This window comes from Neodiprion fabricii, chromosome 3 (assembly GCF_021155785.1).
Source record: "Neodiprion fabricii isolate iyNeoFabr1 chromosome 3, iyNeoFabr1.1, whole genome shotgun sequence".
NCBI classification, from domain to species: domain Eukaryota; kingdom Metazoa; phylum Arthropoda; class Insecta; order Hymenoptera; family Diprionidae; genus Neodiprion; species Neodiprion fabricii.
The window spans coordinates 2,156,985-2,177,399 of record NC_060241.1 but is presented as its reverse complement, the minus strand read 5'-3'; the positions used below and the strand labels follow the sequence as shown (position 1 = coordinate 2,177,399).

Below are 20,415 nucleotides of genomic sequence, written 5' to 3'. Positions count from 1 at the left end.
AAGAAAAAAAGTTTAGCGAATTTGGAAAATAAAAATTTAACCCTTTCGCAAAGTATTTAGAATTTTAACGACTCGAAATTACGACAAGATAAAAGCCTTCGAGTTAGATTGAAATTAAACTATAAAGAAAGACTTAGCGGTAACCGTAACTAAAAATGTCTCTCGGTGTGATAAATAAGAGCGAGTCGAGCGTATTGGAAGAAAACGAAAAAGTCTTGTGTTTTAGATGAAAATTCGTCGAGTCTATTTGTCAACTTCAACCGCAGACAATTTGGTTAATTTGTTTAGCCCGAAAAGTCGGATAAGACAAACAATTTCGGGTCCTCGAGTCGGTGAAATTATAATCCAAGCAACATCGGGCTTAAACCAAACAATTCCTGTTACAGTTTGGGAAACAAACACCCCGAATTAACCCGCGAGAGGTTCCTCGAGTATGGTTTTCCTTTCTAATCCTGTCCTCGCTTAACCTAATAAACCTGTAGCTGGACAAGCCGTTTAATGTTTGTATCTCAAACAATTCCTCGTTACGCGTCTCAACGATTATTATTCGCTCTTTAAAACGGTTGTTCGATGACAAAAATTTTTTTACAGTTCTTTCGTTTCGTATCGTTCGCAAACGGCTCGCTCGCGCAAACAAAAAAATAAAAAAAAAAAAGAAAAGAGAAAGAGAGTAAAAAAAAACCCCGGTAGCGCTGAAATTGATAATACAAGCGATATTATTACACAGATAAGTTTATCTAGTCAGTGTAAATATTGGACAATTTTTATTCATTTTTTTTTTTTTTTTTTAACGTTCTCTTCCTTTATCCTCCTTTTCACTTTTTGGTTCTATTATCTCACTATCACATGTTGCATTAATTTTCGAGTTACGCGAACGAAGTTTAAGAGTGAAAGAGAAACGTGACGAACGGGAAACTGAGGTAAGATAAAACGATGTAAAAAAAACATGAAAAGTAAGATAGAAAAGTAAAGAAAAAGGAAGGGAGGGAGGGAGGAGAAACGAGAAAAAAAAAAAAAAAAAATGACACGGTAACGGTGATTCGAAACATTTGGCCACTCGACCGATCGCTTTCACCGCGATTACATCACCCGCATGAAATTTATCATCATTAATCCGTAAGTGCGTGTTGTTATACATCCGTGGGTGAAACGCCAATACAATTTCACCCCCTCCCCCCCCCCCCCCCCCCCCCCACCCCCCCCCATTCGTCCCTCCGTACCTTTATTTTCTACGTCTACCTTCCTCCGTGCCTACCTTCCATCATCTCGTCGCGAACGGCGACGCGGTTTTAATCGAATCAACAATTTACCCTCCTGCCTTTCGCACCCCCTTTCATCCTCCCACCCACATCTAATCGTCCGACAGAGTAAACAGATTTCTGTTTACACATTGGTCCTGTGTGTACGTGCATTGGATTGCAGAACCGATGACACTCTCCCTCCCTCTCTCTCTCTCTCTCTCTCTATTTAACGCAGGTTATTTGGCAACGGATAAGGACGTGGTTTTTTTCTATACATATATACTTCAATCTATTTCGAACAGGCGTGTTAAAAATGTTGAGTGAGAAGGGGGGGGGGGGGGGGGGGGGGGGGGAATAAAAAAAAAATCACGGATAATCGGTCCAACAGATTGTAGATTTTGAACGCGTACTTGAACGTTATCGATACCACGGCGAATGATTAATTATTTATCGGGTGGTTTGAACAAAATTTTGACAATTAATTTGAATGTAAGATCGCAACACTAATCGTGAAGTTTTCTTTTTTTAAATTTCATGACCTTTAGTGAATTATATTACAACGTGTAATATTATTGCATTATTGATTCTCTATATATATATATATATATAGAGAGAGAGAGAAGAAAAAGATGGGAATTTAATAATACAAATAATTGTACAAAATTGTGAGGCAATTGTTTAAATAACCCGTAAATTCCTCGTAGATTAAATTTTCATATAAATTATATACAACCGTTCGTTTTTACACATTTTATATTCGACATGTTATATTAATTAATGAATAACTCAACGATCCGTCTGAGTTTATGATAATACATTAGAGCCACTCATCGATAATAGATAATTTTAATCGCCTCGTGGCTGCTGATCTCTTATATCTTACTTACAATCGCGATATTTACGATACAACAGTTGTACAAATTTAAAATTAACAATTGCAAAATGACAAAATTATCGATAACTCGCGTACTGTTGTTATTATTATTATTATTATTATTATACATCCTGCAAGATTTGAACTAAGGAAATTTGGTAAAATCTTTTTTTAACTAAGAAAAGCAAAACATAAGTAAAACAAAATATATCAACAATAGTCGTTAAAATTATTTTTATCGCATTTTAAATTCGATTCGATAAACTTCAGTTTCACTTTTGAACGATTTTAACCAGGATTTTTGATTCTCTTGAAATTCTTCCGCCGGACTTTTCAGTGTCCCGACAAAGTATCAAATTTTCAATTAATTGTCGCATATAATATGTAAAGGAAAATTTGAAATAATTGAGCTCGATTAAAAATTTCGAGGAATTTTCTAGCCTGAAAATAGTTGTGCACATAATTCGGGTAAACCACGTTTAGCGCACTCAGCTGTTTATCGTCTCTCTCTCTCTCTCTCTCTCTCTCTCTCTCTCTCTTTGTCTTAATTAATTTCGTAACTCCCTCCCTCCCTTCATTCCTTCCTTTCCGAGCTCACCCTCATCTCGACTAATTCCGGACCTTGAAGCCGCGGATGTTTCCTCCAGAAGCCGCTAATTAACGTGCAAGTCGTTCTCTAATCATCGTCAAGAATCAAAACGCAGCGACGCTTTTGTAAAACTCCCGAGTCTAATTCGTTCCTCGCTGGACTGCGGATAACGAAATAAGAAAAAAAATAAAAACAATTTAAATAGGGGAACTGAGATGCCAAAAACAAAAAAAAAAAAAAAACTAAAAAACAGAAGTGATAATTTTCCTCAACTTTTCTCAACTTCATTTTCGCTCTGTTTTCGTTTTTACTTTATTCGAATTTCACAAAATCATTCTGTCTCATCTTCCAATTTAGTATTTCGTAAAAATTAAAAAAATCACACCATCTACGCGATATCAATGCACATAAATTTTTCCAAAATTTTTCACAGTGAAAGTTAAAATTTTAATTTCGTGACCCTAACGAGACTTTTCCAATTATATTACTTATACTTAATATTACTAATATTCTTACTTACTGTGAATTCATTTATTTATCGACTCGTCTCATCTTCGAATTACATAAAAGTATAATTTTATACGCGACTATCGTGTCATAATATATTTATATTATTCTGATCGATACAACGTAATTTGATCTATCTATCCGTCTACCGATAAAAAAATTTCTCTACGGTTTTTTTTTTTTTTTTTTTGTGTCTTTCACTTTTCATTATTTTTTAAATGAAAATTAATATCACACAGAGGACAAGTTGGGGCTAAAATATAGGGTTGGTAGATTGACCGCTATTCCCTGCAGAATTCCGCCGGATGTTGGTGTAGTAATTTATACTCGAGAAACCGTATGCATATTTTATACACACAATATGCAGACGTGCCGTAGAGGCAATGAAACAGGTTTTTCATACACGAAGATATGTCTTTGAATATGAGAAAAATAGTCGTTGGATCCGCGTGACATTTATGTCATTTGTTTACCTACTTATTAATTTTTCCCTCCTCTCACTCGCTGTCCGTCCTTTTTTCGCGAGCAAAAGAAGAAAGGAAAATAAAAAGACGAAAGAAAAAGGAAACCATCGGACGAAAAGAAGAGAAGATAAACGAATAAGAATTAACGTTTTAATTTCATCGATATATTTTCTTGCTCACTTGGGGGCGAAAGAGAAAGAAAAAAAAAAAAAAAGAAACCTTACCACGGGGATGAATTAGTAACCCCAAACTCTACAGGTAATGATAAATTCCCTTGAGAAAAAAAGTTTCTTGGGGGTTTTTTTTTTTTCATTTTTTTTTTCGTAAGAGTTATCTTCTTACTTTCGGAACAATCAAACGAGCAATTAACCCTTTTTAATCGTTATTTCATATCAATTTTTTTGTACGTTTCGAGAACTTTGAAAACATATTTCTGTTGAGTTTTTTTTTCGTTGCGATATAATGTAAATTATTATTGTTAGAAGCAAATTGATTGAAAAGAATCGTAAAAATCGAAGGGATAATTTGCGTATTAAATTCATGACAAGTGTTTTGAAGTCGCTGATTACGAATCCGAAATGAGATGTCGAAAATTCAGCACAGCGAATCCAATCAGCGATCCCGCAAACCCTTGCATAGAGTTTTTGTCACCGGATTCGTTGAGATTTCAATTTTTACCCCTAATATTGGATCCGCCATGTTGAATTTTTGGGATCCGATTTCAGACCAGTATTCAGCGATCCCAAGAATCATGAGACACTGTTTTATCACAACAGTTGACTCGACAAAATATTGCGCGACTCAAAGGGTTAAGAAATGAAACCGATGTATAATATTGTCAATTACATTAAGACGGTGGCTTTGTTGTCATTTATACCCCTGCCTGCGGTTAAACTTTCCGCGCGTTTCTAGCTCTCATCTTCATCCTACGCTAAAACGATTTACAAGTTAAAACGCAAAAGCTCCAAGTCACTTTGCGATAACAATAAAAGTACGGTTTATTGCCAAGCTTTCAGAGACCCTGCTGTGTTTATAATCTTGGGTAATAAACGAACTCGTTCAAGGGTGAGGATTAAGTTTTATTCCGCGAAGTGAACCATTTTTTTATACTCTCAGAACCAAAAATCGTTCCAATAATCTCGATACGATTATCCAAATCTAAAACCTCTCAACGATTATCGTTTTTCTCTATTCAATCAATCATTCATCTTCGCCCTGACGTACGTATTTAAATTTCCAAGATTCTTTTTCACATTTAATTTGTTCCTTCGTCTCGTTGTTGTGTCATTTTATTATTATTTATTTTTTTCCTTCTTAACCTTAACGTCGTCGTTTTTTTCACTCACATTTTCCTTCATTTTATCGCAATAATTAATGCCCTTATACATTGTCACCAGATGCCCGAGAATGTCTCTTAAACTCGGAAAAGGGATCGGCATTAGCAGATTAGTTTCCACGGTTGCTTCGCCCAGCTTGCGAAAAACCCGTTACTCAACCGCACTCCGTTTTCTATGTATATATATATTACATATATACCTATATAGATATATATATATAGAATCCCGTGACAGAATGCCGGAATAATTTTCAGGCACTTTAATCTTTTCCCGGACGGTCGTTCTTCTCTAACTGAAACCTTCTCAAATCATTTCTTATAAATCCCTTTTTACTTCTGCATCGGAAATCCGTGCCACGTATCCGGTTTTTTTTTTTTTCTTTTTTTTTTCTACTGTAATTTCATCGTATATAACATTCAAAACCGGGTTTAAATTTCATAACGCATCGTTTATATGCTGAGCGGCTACGTTGAGTTGAATATTCGACAATAACAATTTTCAACAACACTTTATCTTCGTTCATCCGAATCATCGAATATAACGAGTGAAATCTTGTATTTATTTTCCTCCGTCTTCAACGTCGCAGGGAAAAGAAAAAAAAAAAAAAAACAAAAATCGACTTTCACTGTTCAACAGTGAAATCTGATCCTTCGATTTCTGCATAATCAAATCCGCGAAAATTCGTTGCGATATTTTTTAACCCCTTAAAATTCACGTTAAATATCATACCTGTATACGTATTGTGATATCTATAGACGAACGACGAATAATTACTTAAACATCGATCGGATCCATAAGCAATCAGCCAGCGAATCACAACCTTCGGCGTTTCAACCACTTCGCAAACTCGCAAATTCGCCAATACAGATACAGATGCGGATAGACTCTCCGGCGTCTTGCGCGAATTTACAACTTGCCGTAGGAAAGTTCGATTTTGATAATCGGATAACCGGCGCACCGGCTTTGCAAACTGCTTCGGATTATCCATGTAGAATGCGGTTCCTGCGGTACATACATACATATATACTTAGATATTTATTTATATATATACATATACATATATATATACCCAGTGCTTATAGCTAGCCGGTGCATAATATATTACATTACCGCGAAATATGCTCGGTAATACGTCGCCACGTTCATCTCTAAGCATCCGAACATATACGTAAATGTACAGTCGCGTTGTACGTTGGACTGCGTTACATCACACATGTAGGAAATTTCATCTTTCCCCTCCATGCAATTCGGTTGCCTGCAAAGCGTTCAAACTATGCGAGGCATCCCTAAATTTATTAACGTATACGTGATATTTATAACGCAGACGGGAACTCGCTCCAAAATTGTCAATCAAAATTTTTTTCACACATACGGTATTCGCTTTTCAATGTTTGTACGCATAAATATAGGAACCGATCAGAGCCGGCAGCTTTTAGTTTTGTGACGAATATTTATCCGCGGTAGGTGTACATTTCAAAAAAAAAATGATCAATTTTTTGTCACCGGGTCTTGCAATTTTTTGCGCAGGAAAAAAATAAATAATCAGCGCAAGTTTTACTTGAATTTTGTTCAAAACCCTAAAAGAACGTGAGGATTACAAGCGGAGGAGAAAATCTTTCGGGATATGGAACGAGGTAGACCGTGGAGGGATATCGCGTTCGAATATGTGTCACTTATGGTAAAAATCAACGATCAAGAAGTAGCTTTTGGCGAGAAGCGGCGGGAGGCATGAGGGGGTGATTTGAAAGTAACGCGTACGAACTCGAGAGGGGATTCGAGGGGCTTTGGACGACTAGGTTTCCCAAATCTGTCGGGGGATTTCCGCCCCTCCTTCCAACCCCCCCGTTTAAATTCTTTTTCCCCCTCGGAGAAAATCGCGTGTCTGACGGGTGACTTTTATTACACTTGTATGCGGTTATACGGCTGCACGAGATCGAATCAAAGAATACGGGGAGGGATGGAGAACGGGACAAAAAACGAAAGGATGGAAGAAAGAAGAATAAGAAATTCCCAATTGCCAAAGATTGTATAATATAGGTATACCTCGTATTATATTCATGCACATATACATATATATATATATATATATACGTGGGGCCAATTTGTACCAGGGGGTAAATTTATATCCGCACGGCTTTAGGGGGATGATCGAAACGCGATTTATACTTTTGAGAATGGGGAATCGGTTGTTGGCCGGAATTGATGCGGGTGTAGGTATAGGTACGTCGAAACGAGGATAAAAATCGGAAAACGAGAAAACTAACAAGACTGAGGGAAATATGAGGAAATTATAAGCCGCTGAAAGAAACTTGCGAGGCGAATGGTAAAACGTGCGATAGCGGAGATATTTTGAATATGCAGTTTAAACGCAATGTCCCAAAGATAAAATATTTGTAAGAAAAAGAAAAGTAAATAAGAATAATTATACAGAGCGAATTGCCAACGATCGAATGGTTTAACGAAATGAAATTGAAACGCGGACTGAATTCTCGTAGCTATTCTTCTATTCGCAAAGTTATTACAAAAAATGCGCTTGAACGTACGAGAGAAAGAAGAAAAAATACCTCTCGGTACCTTCAGTGTCATCCGAGATGCGGCATCTCGAGTTTAAATTTGAGCTTCAATCGTTCCCCGAGGCTGTGAACTGCGACTGGACGATCTTCTGATCTGGTCTCTTTACCCGGCTTCGTATCCTGTCTGCGGAGTCGGTTTGCAGTGTTCTTACAAAACTAAGGAAAATAACTTAAATTCATCCCTTAGGATTCACGCGATGCAATCGAATTTCATACCGGAGAAGTTCAATACGCCCGACGGTGCTGTTAACGGAATTTGTTTGAATTCGGTTCTGACTAGTTTTATCGGAAAGCTGATTTCTTGGTACATAAACAACGTGATTCAAAGTTCGCATTTTTAACTGAAATTGTTCGGTAATCGGTAATGTTGAAGTTCGCGAAAGAATTCTGCAGAAAATGATGTATAAATTTGAATGCAATTTGATAAATGAACGATTAGTTTGTTAGAATCTGCCATTTCGAAATATCGATAAAAATTAACGATTGAGCGATTTGTAGATAATTCGTGATATAATTTAGAAGATAAATTATTCGTGTATTTAAAAAGTTATCGAAAGCTTGACGATTTCCGTAGAAATCTGTTGGTTACTTTTTTCTATTAATTTATTAACGTTGAGGATGATAATAAAATAATTCTTCAACGTAGATCCGATCGATTATCCTCAATTTAATGAAAAAAATTTCAACTTTTATTTCGCAATTTAATCGCTTCAACGTTGTTTTGACCAGATTGTACGACAGCTTTTAAAAAAACGAAACTAGAAGAAGGTTAATTGTCAAAATTGTGTCAGATAATCAGACAAGCAACGCCCGGAGGTAAAATGCGAAATTTCGAAGAGCTGCCACCTGTAACCCTTTATAAATATAAATATTCATAATCGTTGTATATGAAGAAAGAAAGAGAGAGGAGAGCCGAGTTTCAAAGGCTCTGCAGGGAGAGATCAAAGCTTTATAACGAACGGGTTGAATTTCAGGATGAAATTAGCATTTATGCCACAACATCCCAACAGCCCGGAGGGTCGGAGGGTTCACTTTTCGTGGGTTCGTGTAAAAAGCGTTATTACACAATTATCTCAGATAACATTGCAGGGATCTACCATAAATTGGCGAGAAGATACTCGCGGGGTGAACAGTTTCAAGGAAACACGAAACTTCTTTTCCTTTCCGTTCTTTCCTTTTCATTTGTTTATTCATTTTTTCCTTCTTTTTTTGTTATCATTATATTTATTTCTACTTATTTTTTTTTTTTTTTCTTCACCAGAGGCAAAAACTTTCCTGCGCCCGCAGTTAAATTCCACAGTAATAATTCCGACGATTCGGGAGCTTGAATTTTGACCAAAACTTAGCCACAAGTATTCCGTAAAGAAGCAAACTTTTCTGCAAACTTTCTCCAAACTCTTAAACTTCAGTTTGCGATTCGAGAAAATGATATAACAATTATATACACCGTGTAATCTGGCTTCAAGATAAATTCTCTCAGATTTCACTTATCAATTGCTCCCCATAATTTTGCAGTCATTTTTTGAAACCTCCATCCGTTAAAGATTAAAAATCAATGCCAAGACTTAATGCGCACGCGCAACGATTCCAGAGCGACCGTTTGCCAGGCTGACCAACTGTTTGTAACCTCAAAAATTTTGACAATTTACGATGTTGAATACAACTGCCAATGACAAATGTTCAAATTTTGTAGGTTACGAGAGAACAGCCGTTTGTCGATTGTTTAAAACCTAAAAAACTTTGAAAATTTCGACAGTTGTGCTCAGCATCGACAAACGTTAAAATTTTAGAGGTTGTAAGCGGTTGGTCAACCTGTCAAACAGTTGCTCCGTGATCGTGTCGCGTGCGCATGAAATTACAGCAGACGACGGACCATGCAGTGGTTATAAATTCACCTTACACATATATTATCCATAAAGTAATCGCGAGTTTGACGACGTTGATGCAAACGTACAATATAGTTCGGAATAATTTCAACACGACAAACTTGGCGATGAAATCGTTGACAGTTCAAGCTTGCACGTCTGAGAAGCCGCGAAGTAATATTCTGGTTGCGGTGTACATACATAGGTATACTCGTAGTTTTGTCGTTGAAGTTTTGCAAACTAGTCTATATATGTATGTATGTATGTATGTATATCGCATGCATCCATTGCCCGAGGGACGCGCGGCGTCGCGACGCGCTGTCTCAATTTAGTAAACGAGGCGTCCTCGCCACCCTCGCAGCTCTGGAATTGCTCTCTCCGCGTCAAACCTTTCGCAGATCAACTTCGGTTCAAGTTAATTTCACCGGAAGTAAAGCTCGGGGAAAGGCTAAACGGCTTTATCCGATTCAAGGAGGTCCGCTAATTTTCACATTATAAAATTTAACAAAATTTATGTATAAGAATAGATTTCTCATTGACCGCAAACGCATTCCAAATTTTAGACTAAATTTTCATATCCCTGAATGTCGAAAAAAGAAGATCAAAATCGTTCTTCTACTTTCGTGTCAAATGAGATCTAAGACAGTTGGGAGTGACGTTGTTGTTCCGCAGCGATAACGAGGTGGAAAAAAATTATAACGAATATACAATTTTTTGACAAGATCAGTGTACCAGATACTGATCCTGTCCCAATATAACTAAAATTACAAAAATATTAATTTGTACCATCTACCTGTCTAGTCTAATTGGTTTTAGTCATCGAGAAATTCACACTTTCATCCAAAAATTTATAATTATAGAAAATACAAATAAGATCAATAATCGGTTCTACACGCGTCAATAACCGTTGTCCCTTATTTATTTTCCAAAACTTTCTCTTAATCTTTGAAAATTGTTACCTAGACTTGATCGCTGCAATAATCGTGTACGAATAATCGTGTGTTTCAGGCGACCGAGAGCAGTTTCTGCAATCACGAAAACAAATCCACCGATAAAAAAATCTCCGAAACAAACACGATGCAGAGACAAATCGCCATCGTCTCGCTGCTGCTCAGCGTTGCAGTCGTATTCATGTTATCCGCATCGGCACCAATGGCAGACGCTGCTCCCTACACGTGAGCCAAAAATCTGTGACAAGTCTAAGAATGCTTCAAGTCTGGCAGCTTGAGCGGTTTCTCAAAGTTAAATGCGTACACCAGGATTCCTGTGTACAGATAAGATTGAAATCAATTCTTACATGTACAAACTTCGTGGGACATAAATGTCCGTCTAGACAGTCTCGAGACTCCCCCATTTCAGTCAATCAAGTGTGTTGCCGCAAACTTAAGCACCGTGCTTTAAAATTTACGGCTCTAAATTTCCCGCGTTTATTCCTTTAAAGCTGCCGCTGCGAGAGAAAGGCGACGAATTATTTATAGAGAGTCTGTACCTGATACTGCTGTACGGATTAAATGATTAACTATAATTCGCCGTGAGATGTGTCCGGTAATTGTTTCAAAGTTACACGGGTTGAACATCCACTCGGAAACAAGAGTCGCTTGTTTTTTCTTTTTTTTTTTTCTTTTTTACATAACGTCCGATCGATTCACGCTTCCTGTCCTTTTTACAGTCCGTCAAATTACTACAATCAGCTGGAAGAAGAAGATCCCGAAGTGATGCTCGAAATGTTGGCGCGTCTTGGACAGAGCTTGATCCGCACCCACGAGCTTGAGAAGTGAGTTACATATCAGTGTCGGTAAAAAAAAAAAAAAAAAATAAAAAAAAAATAATTAAGGAAATAGAAATGTCGAAGAAACGATGAGAATTTTTATTTTTTTTTTCAACCAAATCGAATGCTCACGCTGTTCAATATTTTATCCGTAGCTCGAAACGCGGTCTGGACTTGGGACTGAGCCGAGGATTCAGCGGATCTCAAGCCGCCAAACATCTGATGGGATTGGCAGCCGCCAATTACGCCGGTGGACCAGGCAGGAGGCGCCGTTCCGAACAAGCGTAGAGTCGCCAATGATTTGTTCACTAATTACGTTAATTGTCACCGAGGTTTCGGCTCAGTTGAGTTGTTTAGAAAATTGCTCGTTTCGCCTGTATTTTTTCTTTGATTCGTTTTTTTTTTTTGTAATTTTAATTCGTTTCATTTTTGTCGTGTTACTGTTTCCAATTCCTTCTACCTTCTCTCCCGCGACCCAGTAGCTAATTATTGTATTATTCGAACCGCCCACGTACCGCCTCGCTCAAACCCTCAATCAGTTGTATTTCATTCCTCGATTTATACGCCTGTACTTGTAGGTGTAAGGCAGAGTCGCGATTACACGCGGTAATTATAGCTTCGTTACTATATTCAGACGGTTCGATTACGCGATGGATGGAAAATAGCCCGGATTACGAGCGAAACAGTTCCGCCGGTTCCCACGTTTGTTTTCTTTTCTTTCATTTCTCACCCGGAAATACAGAGGGTGGAATTATGAGGGGGCGTAAACAGGAAGTAAAAGACGCCGCGGTGAATTCGGTCAACGACGAGATCTGACAGATTGATTTCGGTTTACGTAACTGCAGTGCGAAATAAATCGATGACCATTCGGCCGTCTGCGATGGTTGTTATCCACGCATCGGTTGTTCAACACCTTTACCGATCATTGAATTCGGAACTAGACTAGGGGTGGAAAACAAGCGTTTTGGAAAGCGGTAGAACATTTCTGAAATTACTGGAAACAGTGTTTCGATTTTTTTCTAACCACGCGTAGAACGTCCAACTCTAATATAAATTTTGACATATGTAACTGCGAATAGAGAGGCTTGTAACGCCTATTAATTATTTATTTATCAATGGTTTCTGATCGTTTCTGTCGGACAAATTTTGTATTCGTCCGACGAATATCTGTACAAATTTTTATTTATATGTATATTAATTGTCTGTTATTATTGTTAATTTTGCGTTTGAGCGAATGTACGGGTTGTCGTTTGATGTAATCGCACAATTATGGGCTCAGAATACGTATATCTATATATATATATATATGTGTGTGTATATAGATATACGTATATTATAATATAATGAATTGATAGAATATATAGATAGTGAAAATGTGTCAAATTTACCCTCATATATGAAAAATATATATATATATATATATATTGAATGAAATAAAAACTTCTGCCTCTGTGTATTAATTATTATCAGACTTTTTTGCGTGCCCGATTCTTGTGAATAATAATAACGATTATGATAATAAATGTTACTTTGACCCGGTCGCATCATTACAATACGCTTGCTCATTCCTGTTCATCCCGTCTTCCATGCGTTATTCATGAACGTTATCCTGGATCCCATTTAATCCGAGCGGCATGATGGGATTCTTAACATTTCAAAAGATGATACATGGTTACTATGAACGGTTCAACTCGAATCGTTTACAGGGTTAATAGACACTCGACCAAACGTTAGTTTGACAATCGAAAAGTTTAGTTGATTTTGTAGGGCGCGGAAAAGTAAAATGTTTCTGTAATGTCTGAGACAAGGTTTGGTACGAACATCCCGTAGATTCCGTTGCAATCGCGAAATCGGATCTGTACAGTGAAGTCGTTTAAAAAAAAAAGAAGTATTGTTTTATTAAATTGACTAAATTGAAATCGAGATTTCGTATTTAGAGGTATTATTATTTTATTTCTTTGCAATTTTGAGACAATTGTTTCGTTAATTTATGTATTTAAAACAACATATTGTGTTCCCACGAGAAAGTTTTCTACGAAATCTACGTCTACAAACTGATTTTCTTAAAATAGCCGAAAGTTTTCTCTGACAACGAACGAAGGTCATTGCGATTAGGTACTAGAAGCGATTTAATTAACCTCAGTCAATTTCAGAATTATCTAAAAATTTTAATTGCGTGACACTGCCAACCAAAGCAAAGCGTGCAGTGTCCGACTGTTTTTAATTACTGAAAATGTGTTGCACTGCTGATTTCAATCCTGTGTTGCAATCGATGCACGGAGAAATTAATTCTGAAATGGATTGTGTCACTCAAGGTGAATTACGCTCGCTGACAATGCAATGCTTTCATGCGGTCGACCGATACCACCTTCCCCTACACTTTAAATGAGTATAATACCGGTTTTCCTATACTTCTCGAGGCGCTGACCGATCAGCTCTACTTCTGGCTTTAGACTGAGCGCAAAGTTCGGGTGATCGTTGGGTTTCAAATTTTCGTACAGAGGGCCTCGCAGTTTCGAATTGAAAATTTTCGACCGCTGACACGACTCAACTGCCGACGTTACCCGATCCGGTGTTAATGTGTCGGCACGATTGAGAATTTGAGAGGAACTCTGAACTCTGATGAATACGATCGAACGTCACGAACACCGTGAAAATTTTTCGATTTTCAGCTGTAAGTTTTAATCCACTGCTCGCAGCGACTCTAAATTGCGAGCATTAGATTCCTCTCGTAAAATTACGTCGATATAGCGCATCGATGAATCGATTACACCACTTTTAAAATCGGTCAAATTTTGATCAAGGAAATCCAAAGGGGGGTATCCTTACTTTTTTTTTGCAATTATAATCCTCCGTAGATTAATTAGACCTCGAACAATCAGTAAGCCAAAAAAGAAATCTAGAACATCGTAGGATCAATAGAATCATTTTTACACAAATTCATCACGAACAAATTCGTTGCAAGAATGAACGTCTTGGATCGGATAAAATATGAATACGTACGTCGATGTATATTTTTTTTTTTTTGTTTAATCACTTACAAGTTAATTTATAGTAAATTCAATCGGACGATAATTGTTGTATTTTATATTGCGTATGTAAAGACGTTTCGCTTATGGTACGTAAATTTACACCGAAACCTCGTATCCGCAACGTCCTATTGCGATCAAATTAATTCCATACATCGACGCTGGTTGCGTACCATCAGGCGATAAACAGGGGGAACCAATCTTAAAATACGTGTAATTTGTTTGCCTGACTGCCCGCAGTCAGGCGCTTACGTTTTTACAGCGCTGGTTCAAATCTACCAAATTTGCGAACAAATTCGGCGGCATAAAGATTCGCGAGGTATTATAAAAAAATTGTGAAATCCAGTGAATAGCTGTCCGCGCTTATAATAGCAGCAGTAGCAGCGAATCACTTTCAATTGGATGCACGATACTATCCCTAATATATCTATATATATATATATATATTATACATTATATGTACAAAAGAGTCGCGAGAAACGTTAAATCCGTTAAACCGTTAGCCGTATAATTTCCGTCAAAGAAAGAATCTGTTCTTCAGAAACATGAATCGTGTTTCGTCGTCATTTTTTTCGTCCGTTACGTTGTTCGGGGTTGTTTTATTTTTATTAACAGCCATCGGATCCGTCAATATTCCTTGCCTAAACTTGATTCTTCTTGAGATAAGCCTCCTTGTCGACCTCTGCGAATTTAGTCAGTCGCGTACCGTTGTACGGAAATTCACTGCCAGGTGGGTGCATTCGCATCTACAAAACAGAGATCAAAATTAGAGTGATGTTGAAATGAAGATTTATCGTTGCTATAAATTCTATTCCCGATCAGAAATTCTAGAGGCGAAATTTACGACCGATTACAAAAATTCTTATACTGCATCGAACGGATCTCGTTACATTAAGTATTTAGTATGAATTGGATTCTGTACCTGACTTTTAATTTACATACCGCACACGCATCGTAGATTATCAGCACCGAATTTTGCCAATTTTTTTCGGTACCGAAAGCGAATAAGGATCACCCTCATTCATTGTGTATCTGTGTTTGTGTGTATAGAAATACAACGTTCGGAGCACATCGAGACAAGAGACTGACTCCGTGAGCAATTAAAACATAGAGAAACAGGTCGAAACTACATAGATTGAGAAAGAGAAAGAGAGCTGTTGAAAATTCTTAGAATTTAAATGAAATCATTATTTTCACCGTAGTTACAGAGGTTCGCTTTATTCTGAATCGTAAGAAAAATGATTGCCTCATTGTAAGACCTGGATAGATAAATAGGCAAATCACACTACTCTTTAAAGCGAATTACTTGTTCTACGCTTTACTGAAACTTCAATCCCACAATCTACATTATAAGAAGCTGGAAGCCCCGAGTACGGTGAACGAGTGAACGCCTTTAAAATTTAGTGATATTCTTCCGTACATGCGTCCCGATACAAATTGAATGCGAAAAATTATTCTGCATACAAGTTCACTATTGATTACACCGAATGAAAATAAATAGCCAGGATTGAAGGTAACGAAACACGATTTTTTTCATTTATTTACTTGCATATTAGTGCTGCATTCAAACCTTACGCCTTGAACTTGACACCGCCTTCACCAAGTTAGTTCATTAATAGATCAGTTGTGTAAATCCAATTGAAATATATAAGCGTACTAAAAGTTTTCGCGAATGGTTTTCACCACTCGGTCATAACTGGACCAATATACCAAATACCATTCTGGCAATAATACCGAATGTATATTAACCAGACATTAAAGTTGCACGTTTCGACGAACACACAGAGTGTGAAAAGGTTTAACAATAACTAGACTCCGTTAAAAAACAGAGTGTGAGCGTTTTACTTCTATGCTTGGGTTACACAATAAAAATGCATGAAATTAAAGAACAAAAAATAAATGAACTGAAACTGAGATATATAATTAAAAAAATTACAAAGTACGAATGTCTGGGTCGATTTTATTCTTCATCCACCAGCATTGCAGGCGCGATTTATAACACATCATAATTATCTCCACTACTCGACCGATGTATTAGTAGAGTGAGTCTATTAGGTCTACGATGTTTGTGTCTCGACGAGATATCATCTAGGCGTTAGGCGAAACGTTGTCGTTCTCCACTCTGTCCTCTTCGGCGTTCCGGAACCGTTTCTGTAATAAAAGAAACCAACACCGGATGGTTAAAACCTCTTTGCCGAGGGTTAATGGCCGTAACTCGGTTTCGGGGTTTCGCTTCGTCTCCAGCTTAGTCGGGTTCAGACGGGCTGCATGTGTGCAATTCATCTCTCCCACCCCTCAACCTCGATGGTTAAAACAGACTTTCTTCCTCTCGGTTTTATGTTATACATATACATTTTTTTCCAGACAGGCAGTGGTTCACATCATTTTGTTCCAACGTAAGACAAATAAAAAAATGTGTAAAATTGAGGCGCAATCGATTGATTCAAGGTCTATTTTTCACCCAAAGTGTACGCCGGATGCATCCTCAAGCATTTAGGCTCCAAGGCTACGTTTAGGCGGCCTCTGTAAGCGCAGTGGGGCAAAAAAAAAAAAAATGATATCCAATCATTAAATCTCACAAGGCTCACCATGATCCTGTATTTCTCACGGCAAGCGTATTCCGTCTCGTCCACGTCGTTGTAGCAGTCGCTCTTGTAGTCCTCGGGAATGGGTCCGCCCTCGAATTGACAAAGTCTCGACAAGGGTCGTGAGTGAACGATAAGCTTGTCGTAGCCGGTCGGCTTACGTTGGGGGCAGTAGAAAACATCGGGGGTGTTTTTGTCGAACACAATGCTCTTCCGCATCATGTCGCCGGCATTGGCGAGCATTAGAATAGTCTAGTGGAAAATAAGCGCTTTGGTAAACAATCGGGAATTTTACAGTTGTAGAGATCAGCTCTTCGTCCTCCGCTGACATGGATTCGCAAATGTAACGGAGATGATTTGAGTGCTATAAAAGCGAAATATGAATAATTCATTGGGGTATCAAAAACTGGCACGTAAGTCGGAAACGGTTACACATAACGAGAGAGTTCGTTTCTCCTTCTCTTCTTCGAATGATTAATATCTTCGCAATCGAGGCTAAGTTTATCACCAGTGACCTCAAACATCGGATCAAAACCGTAAAATTAACCGTCAAGCCGCGATACGGTAGCTCTGAAACTTACCGCTAAAACGACAGCGATACTAAACGTTGACATTTTATCTGCAACAGAAGAAAAAAAAAACAGTTAAGGTTTATTCGTTAATTGACCCAGATTGGTATAAAATTGAGGATGCTGGAAACGGGTTCGCTCGGTTCTTGAGCAACTTGGAAGTAGTCGATGATGTTCAAAGAATAAGGATGGAAAAGGTTACAACTGTGAAGAGCGGGCCTATAAAGTTGACTTATAACAGTCGAGTCATGCGCGATATCACGACACAGAGGTGAGGCAAACATGCAGGTATCGGATGTAAAAGAGACGAGACCAGCCGGGCGATGGTATTTCAGACGTGGTATTTTCATCCAGTTCGTGTCACTGATACGCATAAACCTAATACGATTATAACGTATGAGAGAATTTCGCACAAAAAATATTTCACAAGGACGACAACCTAAGTAAAAAATGGAGAACGGAGGATAGAGTCAAATTAACGCGTGTCGCCGAGTCTTCGACTTTTTATTTATTTGTACTCATTAGCGTCTCGAGTATTCGGCAGATTTGGTCCCAGAATTCGAGCAAACGATTTTCCAACTATGGTAAAGATACAAGAGTTTTGATAACACTCCGCGCATCTTGCGACAAACCGCATTGCTTGACATTTGAAATTCTCGAACAATCAGAAGTATAATTAATCGGACTTGTAAAGGAAGTGAGAACTTCACGTCTCGCGTATCCTTGAATGTCTTCGAACATTGACACACGGTGACAAACCGTATCTACGTTACTGTTTCAGGAGTCCAAGGCCCGCCTTGGTTAATGGAATATGCTGGGAGTGGTACGAGCTTAGAAATAAACTGTTCGAAAGTAAAATCGAACCAAAGGTAAAGAGCAAAAGAAAGAGTTGGAAGAAAAAAAGACATGTCGTAACGCGATTAAATTTGCCGTAGAAACACTGTAGTCATCGGCGTCACGGCATCAAGTGTACCCGCACGTTTTGTATGCATGCAAGAAATTTCGTAAAGCCATAACTTTCGTTTAGTCGTAAAACTTTTCTGAGCGTTGCACAACAACGAGTTGTGAATCACGCTCCAATTGCAAATGCGCATAAGATAATCGTTTCATCTCGAAAAGTGTTCAAAGTGAAACGAAATTCCGAAAACGTTTCAACGACGAGCGTAAGTCATTAAATTTTGGGATAGAAACTGTTTTCACAAAGTCGGTGAATTAGAAAGTGGAAAAATTTAAACGAAATCAACATCAACCGACCCAGATTCGATAATCTAATATATCAGTGACGGCGAGAAGGCTCGAGTATACAGGACTGCTGATGGACATTGAAAGTAATTAGGCTACGGGCGCTCTCTCTTTCTCTCTCTCTCTCTCTCTCTCTTGCTGTCAGTCATAATTGCAGCATGTATGCGTTGTGTACATGGTCAGCAGATTCTCGCATTTGCGTTCAGTTTCGTTACACATTCGGTCAGCATATTGAGAAATTGTGAAATTCTATTCACCGACGTTGGCGTCACCTTTTTAGGCTGGCCAGGAGGAACGGCTTTTATATAATTACACGTGTTTGTATGTACTAAAAATCGATGTCAACTATACCGCGATTTTTAACCGCAGGAAAGTAATTAATTCGGATTCGTGCAAAAGAAATGAATTTCCATTCGCACACTTTTGGAATAATTTAATTAAACCTTATGTCTCGGCAGGTACACTTTATATTTTGTGTTATTTGTTACGTTTCTGTTAGTGAGTACGACACACGGATTGTCATATTAACGTTTGATTTGTAATTTTTACTTTTTTTTTCCACTTAGTGATACAGTAAAAAACCTTTAAATAAACTCAAAAACTCTAGTGGTCCACTGGGACATTATTTTTCTAACCGTGCTTGAGCATGAAAAAACGATTACGACTCACGCTTCGCTCTTATTTTTAATACAATAACTGCATGCAGCCAAACGTGTCCCTGACGTCACTACTGGCATTTCCACCCACTTGTTTTGCAGCAGAGTACGATGCAGATATATGCAATCATTTCTGGCACTCCAGATTATCAACAGCCTTCAATTGTTCGCATTTTAGTAATGAGACTACCCACGTACGCGGTGACTGATTAATAAAGCATACTCGGCTTGCACAAATTGGATTCGTTAAGGTTAACCGACCTTGGATAATGGGAATCTATGCAGATCTCTTCGTTCTTTATTTTTCAACGACGATTTTACAGGGTAAAAATAAACTAAAGAAAAATAAAAACACAAGTGGGAGTAACCGCTTGAACAACTCTGCGGACGACAGTCAAGGTCTGATTGTAAGGCAAAAGGATACGCGCGGTATTGGAATTCGTTCTGGGTGTTGGAATCAGGAAAAGTGATCATACGTCCTCGCTTTGAAACAAGCCGGAACTCCAAGAACGAGTGATGACTATTTTCTAAGGAACGGCAGAGACACCTGCAGCAGGCGTCTTCTAACTGAACTGCATGGATAGAATACGTACGAAATTGGATGAAAAAAAAATCTGACAAATATGTGAGCTCCGTTCACCGGTTGTTTCGGTACTCGCGTTGGAGGACAGGAGAGTCGGGTGAAATTGAATAGAGATGAAAAATGGTGCGTGACTTACCCATGCCGCAGGTATCAAGTCGATCGGTGTAAATCGGTGAGGTCTTGTTATCCTCCTCTCCTCTTTCCTTCGATGCTACGTCCGCACTCAACGACAGCCTACTGACTGAGACCAGTGCTGGTCTTGTCCGATTTCGCCCGGTAGTGGGAGAGATTTGCCGTTACACTGTCTCAGGGCCGTGACGCTCTTTTGGCTTTTATACGTGCCCGTCGTTTATCGGACAACATGAGGATCCGTAAGCCCTGCGGGCCTTCTCGACGATTACAAGGTCGAGAAAGTCCACCGAATTTTCCGCATAGTTCATTTTGCTGGCAAATCCATAGTCAATTAAAGATGTTCCGAAACATCGGAATGGCTTAGGATCCGGTCGATTAGATCCTGGTGCAGGTCTCGACGT

At 38.3% G+C, this 20,415-nt stretch overlaps 2 protein-coding genes across 2 annotated transcripts in view; one reads left to right on the top strand and one right to left on the bottom strand.

Moving 5' to 3' along the window:
• The window catches only part of LOC124178045 (diuretic hormone class 2), a 30,053-nt gene extending 17,705 nt beyond the window's left edge, over positions 1 to 12,348 (top strand). Inside the window, exons 2-4 of the mRNA XM_046561133.1 lie at positions 10,459 to 10,625; positions 11,120 to 11,224; positions 11,374 to 12,348. Coding sequence (XP_046417089.1) covers positions 10,528 to 10,625; positions 11,120 to 11,224; positions 11,374 to 11,506 — 336 coding nt within the window. The 5' untranslated portion in view covers positions 10,459 to 10,527 and the 3' untranslated portion in view covers positions 11,507 to 12,348. The remainder of the gene's footprint in view (positions 1 to 10,458; positions 10,626 to 11,119; positions 11,225 to 11,373) is intronic.
• A 1,898-nt stretch (positions 12,349 to 14,246) lies between these two features.
• LOC124178044 lies at positions 14,247 to 20,171 on the bottom strand. The gene is made up of 4 exons (XM_046561132.1): positions 20,019 to 20,171; positions 17,414 to 17,451; positions 16,836 to 17,084; positions 14,247 to 14,993 (listed from the first exon to the last, which is right to left on the bottom strand). Exons 1-4 carry the CDS (start codon positions 20,020 to 20,022, stop codon positions 14,889 to 14,891), a joined length of 396 nt encoding a protein of 131 aa, XP_046417088.1. The 5' UTR covers positions 20,023 to 20,171; the 3' UTR covers positions 14,247 to 14,888.
• Positions 20,172 to 20,415: the final 244 nt, after the last annotated feature.

Coding starts and splice junctions, on each gene's coding strand:
- LOC124178044 (XM_046561132.1), bottom strand. Junction 17,085..17,413: donor GTATCGCTGTCGTTTTAGCG/GTAAGTTTCAGA, acceptor ATTTTCCACTAG/ACTATTCTAATGCTCGCCAA. Junction 14,994..16,835: donor GTGAGAAATACAGGATCATG/GTGAGCCTTGTG, acceptor TCTGTTTTGTAG/ATGCGAATGCACCCACCTGG.